This window comes from Calidris pugnax, unplaced genomic scaffold (genome assembly GCF_001431845.1).
Source record: "Calidris pugnax isolate Ruff unplaced genomic scaffold, ASM143184v1 scaffold542, whole genome shotgun sequence".
Lineage (NCBI taxonomy): Eukaryota > Metazoa > Chordata > Aves > Charadriiformes > Scolopacidae > Calidris > Calidris pugnax.
The window spans coordinates 31003-35393 of NW_015091235.1; the positions used below are offsets into that span (position 1 = coordinate 31003).

At 58.1% G+C, this 4391-nt stretch overlaps 1 protein-coding gene across 1 annotated transcript in view; it reads left to right on the forward strand.

Moving 5' to 3' along the window:
* The first annotated feature begins 203 nt into the window (after window positions 1–203).
* Window positions 204–4391, forward strand: part of LOC106898586 (alpha-actinin-4-like) — an 11855-nt gene continuing 7667 nt past the window's right edge. The window contains exons 1-5 of the mRNA XM_014959894.1: window positions 204–209; window positions 276–458; window positions 1673–1807; window positions 1885–2064; window positions 4194–4340. Coding sequence (XP_014815380.1) covers window positions 204–209; window positions 276–458; window positions 1673–1807; window positions 1885–2064; window positions 4194–4340 — 651 coding nt within the window. The remainder of the gene's footprint in view (window positions 210–275; window positions 459–1672; window positions 1808–1884; window positions 2065–4193; window positions 4341–4391) is intronic.

Genomic DNA, 4391 nt, shown 5'->3' on the forward strand with positions numbered 1-4391 from the left:
TTGGGGTTCTTCAAGAGCTGGGGACCTTCTTGTGGGGGTTTGGAAGACCCAGGGAGCTCCTCATGTGGTTCTGCAAGACCTGGGGAGCTTCTCTTGGGGTTCTTCAAGAGTATGGGGGTCTGGAAGACCCAGGAACCTTCTCTTGAGGTTCTACAAGACCCAGGGAGCTTCTCTTGAGGTTCTACAAGACCAAGGAGGTTCTCATGAAGGTCAGGATGAGCTCAGAGCAGGTCCAGGCTCTGACCTGTCCCCCCCCGTGTCTTCTCCCCCCCCAGGGCCTCATCGCCGCTCACGACCAGTTCAAGTCCACCCTCCCTGACGCCGACAAGGAGCGGGAGGCCATCTTGGGCATCCAACGGGAGGCCCAACGCATCGCCGACGTCAACGGCATCAAACTGGCGGGGAACAACCCCTACACCTCCGTCACCCCCAACATCATCAACTCCAAGTGGGAACGGGTGAGTGTGTCCCACCAGCCCCCCCAAAGGGGTCATCCATGGGGCTGGAGCTCCTGGAGCCAGATGTTCCACAAGCTCTTGGAAGTAGATGCTCCATAACTTCCTGGAGCCAGATGCTCCACGAGCTTCTGGAGCCAGATGCTCCATGACCTTCTGGAGCCAGATGCTCCACAAGCTCTTGGTAGTAGATGCTCCATGAGCTTCTGGAGCCAGATGCTCCATAATCTCCTGGAGCCAGATGTTCCACAAGCTCTTGGAAGTAGATGCTCCATAACCTCCTGGAGCCAGATGTTCCTTGAGCTTCTGGAGCCAGATGCTCCACAAGCTCTTGGAAGTAGATGCTCCACAAGCTCTTGGAAGTAGATGCTCCATGAGTTTCTGGAGCCAGATGTTCCATGAGTTTCTGGAGCCAGATGTTCCATGAGCTCCTGGAACCAGATGCTCCACAACCTTCTGGAGCCAGATGCTCCATGAGCTCCTGGAGCCAGATGTTCCTCAAGCTCTTGGAAGTAGATGTTCCATGAGCTCCTGGAGCCAGATGTTCCACAAGCTCTTGGAAGTAGATGCTCCATAACTTCCTGGAGCCAGATGTTCCTTGAGCTTCTGGAACCAGGTGCTCCACAACCTTCTGGAGCCAGATGTTCTATAACCTTCTGGAGCCAGATGCTCCATGAGTTTCTGGAGCCAGATGTTCCTCAAGCTCTTGGAAGTAGATGTTCCATGAGTTTCTGGAGCCAGATGTTCTGTGAGCTCTTGGAAGTAGATGCTCCACAAGCTTCTGGAGCCAGATGTTCCACAAGCTCTTGGAAGTAGATGCTCCGTAACCTCCTGGAGCCAGATGTTCCTTGAGCTTCTGGAACCAGATGCTCCACAAGCTCCTGGAAGTAGATGCTCCATGAGCTTCTGGAGCCAGATGTTCCACAAGCTCCTGGAAGTAGATGCTCCATGAGCTCCTGGAGCCAGATGTTCCTCAAGTTCTTGGAAGTAGATGCTCCATGAGCTCCTGGAGCCAGATGTTCCTCAAGTTCTTGGAAGTAGATGCTCCATGAGCTCCTGGAGCCAGATGTTCCACAAGCTCCTGGAGAACCATGACTTTCTGGAGCCACCATTCCCTGGTGGCCCCAACCATCATCATCATCTTCATCTTTTCTTGGCCCCCCCAGCTCTGATGTCACCGTGTCCCCCCCCTCCCACCATCTTCTTTCTCCTGGCAGGTCCAGCAGCTGGTGCCCAAGAGGGACCACGCTCTCCTGGACGAGCAGAGCAAACAACAGTCCAACGAGCGGCTCCGGAGACAATTCGCCGGCCAAGCCAACATGGTGGGACCTTGGATCCAGACCAAGATGGAGGTGAGGCTTCCAGTATCTCAACTGGGAGGACTGGTGAGGACCAAAAAGGTGGGATTTAAACCCAACCCGTCCTGCAGGAGATCGGACGTATCTCCATCGAGATGAACGGGACCTTGGAGGACCAGTTGGACCATCTCAAGCAGTACGAGCAGAGCATCGTGGACTACAAACCCAACTTGGACCTTCTGGAGCAGCAGCACCAGCTCATCCAGGAGGCCCTCATCTTCGACAACAAACACACCAACTACACCATGGAGGTGGGTCACCTTCGTCCAACCCCACCACGGGGTCCACCCGGTCTCCTGGAAGGTCTTCCGGGCATCGGGGTTGGGTGTTCTTCATCCATCCAGGCTCAAGGTTCTACCCTTGAGGTCCTCCAAGCATCAAGGATGGGTGCTCTTCACCCATCCAGCCTCAAGGTTCCAACCTTGAGGTCCTCCAAGCATCAAGGATGGGTGCTCTTCACCCACCCAACCTCATGGAGCTCCTCTGGACATCTGGGTGGGTTCCTTTGGCCCACCCAAGGTCCAGATACCACCCTTGAGGTCCTCCAGGCATCAGGTTGGGTGCTCTTCACCCACCCAAGCTCCAGGTCCCACCCTTGAGGTCCTCCAGGCATCAGGTTGGGTGCTCTTCACCCATCCAGCCTCAAGGTTCCAACCTTGAGGAGCTCCAAGCATTGAGGTGGGTGCCCTTGGCCCACCCAAGGTCCAGGTGCCACCCTTGAGGTCCTCCAGTCATCAGGATGGGTGCTCTTCACCCATCCAGGCTCAAGGTTCCAACCTTGAGGAGCTCCAAGCATCAGGGTGGGTGCCCTTGGCCCACCCAACCTCCATGTCCCACCCTTGAGGTCCTCCCGGCATCAGGGTGGGTGCTCTTCACCCACCCAACCTCCAGGTCCCACCCTCATGGAGCTCCTCTGGACATCTGGGTGGGTTCCTTTGGCCCACCCAAGGTGCAGGTCCCACCCTTGAGGTCCTCCAGACATCAGGATGGGTGCTCTTCACCCACCCAACCTCCAGGTCCCACCCTTGAGGTCCTCCAGGCATCAGGTTGGGTGCTCTTCACCCATCCAGCCTCAAGGTTCCAACCTTGAGGAGCTCCAAGCATTGAGGTGGGTGCCCTTGGCCCACCCAACCTCCAGGTCCCACCCTTGAGGTCCTCCAGGCATCAGGTTGGGTGCTCTTCACCCACCCAACCTCCAGGTGCCACCCTCATGGAGCTCCTCTGGACACCTGGGTGGGTTCCTTTGGCCCACCCAAGGTGCAGGTCCCACCCTTGAGGTCCTCCAGGCATCAGAGTGGGTGCTCTTCACCCACCCAAGCTCCACATCCCACCCTTGAGGTCCTCCAGGCATCAGGTTGGGTGCTCTTCACCCATCCAGCCTCAAGGTTCCAACCTTGAGGAGCTCCAAGCATTGGGGTGGGTGCCCTTGGCCCACCCAACCTCCATGTCCCACCCTTGAGGTCTTCTCCAGGCGTTGGGGTGGGTGCTCTTCACCCATCCAGGTGTTGGGGTGGGTGCCCTTGGCCCACCCAACCTCCAGGTCCCACCCTTGAGGTCCTCCAGGCATCAGGGTTGGTGCTCTTCACCCACCCAACCTCCATGTCCCACCCTTGAGGTCCTCCAGGCATCGGGTTGGGTGCTCTTCACCCACCCAACCTCCAGGTGCCACCCTCATGGAGCTCCTCTGGACATCTGGGTGGGTTCCTTTGGCCCACCCAACCTCCAGGTCCCTTCTCCAGACATCAAGATGGGTGCTCTTCACCCACCCAACCCCAGGTCCCACCCTTGAGGTCCTCCAAGCATCAAGGATGGGTGCTCTTCACCCACCCAACCTCATGGAGCTCCTCTGGACATCTGGGTGGGTTCCTTTGGGCCACCCAAGGTCCACGTCCCACCCTTGAGGTCCTCCAGACTTCAGGATGGGTGCCCATCACCCACCCAACCTCCAGGTCCCACCCTTGAGGTCCTCCAGACGTTGAGATGGGTGCCCATCACCCACCCAACCTCCAGGTCCCACCCTTGAGGTCCTCCAGACGTTGAGATGGGTGCCCATCACCCACCCAACCTTGAGCTCCAAGCATTGAGGTGGGTGCCCTTGGCCCACCCAAGGTCCAGATCCCACCCTTGAGGTCCTCCAGACGTTGAGATGGGTGCCCATCACCCACCCAACCTCCAGATCCCACCCTCACGGTGCTCCCCTCCCCATCAAGGACCACCCATGAGCTTTGATGTCCTCCAAAAAGCTCCTCCATCTTCTCCTCTCCAGGAGACCCTCGGGTTGGGAGGTCAAGGGTTGGTTTTTGGGGGGTCCTCTTGGGGTTCCTCCACCCATGGAGGTGCCCCCCCCCAAATTTGTGTCCTCCTTCTCCCCCCCCTCCAGCACCTGCGGGTGGGGTGGGAGCAGCTCCTCACCACCATCGCCCGCACCATCAACGAGGTGGAGAACCAGATCTTGACGCGCGACGCCAAAGGCATCAGCCAAGAGCAGATGCAGGAGTTTCGGGCCTCCTTCAACCACTTCGACAAGGTAATTTTGGGGGGGGACACCCCAAAAAACCTCGCCCCCCCCCACCCGTGA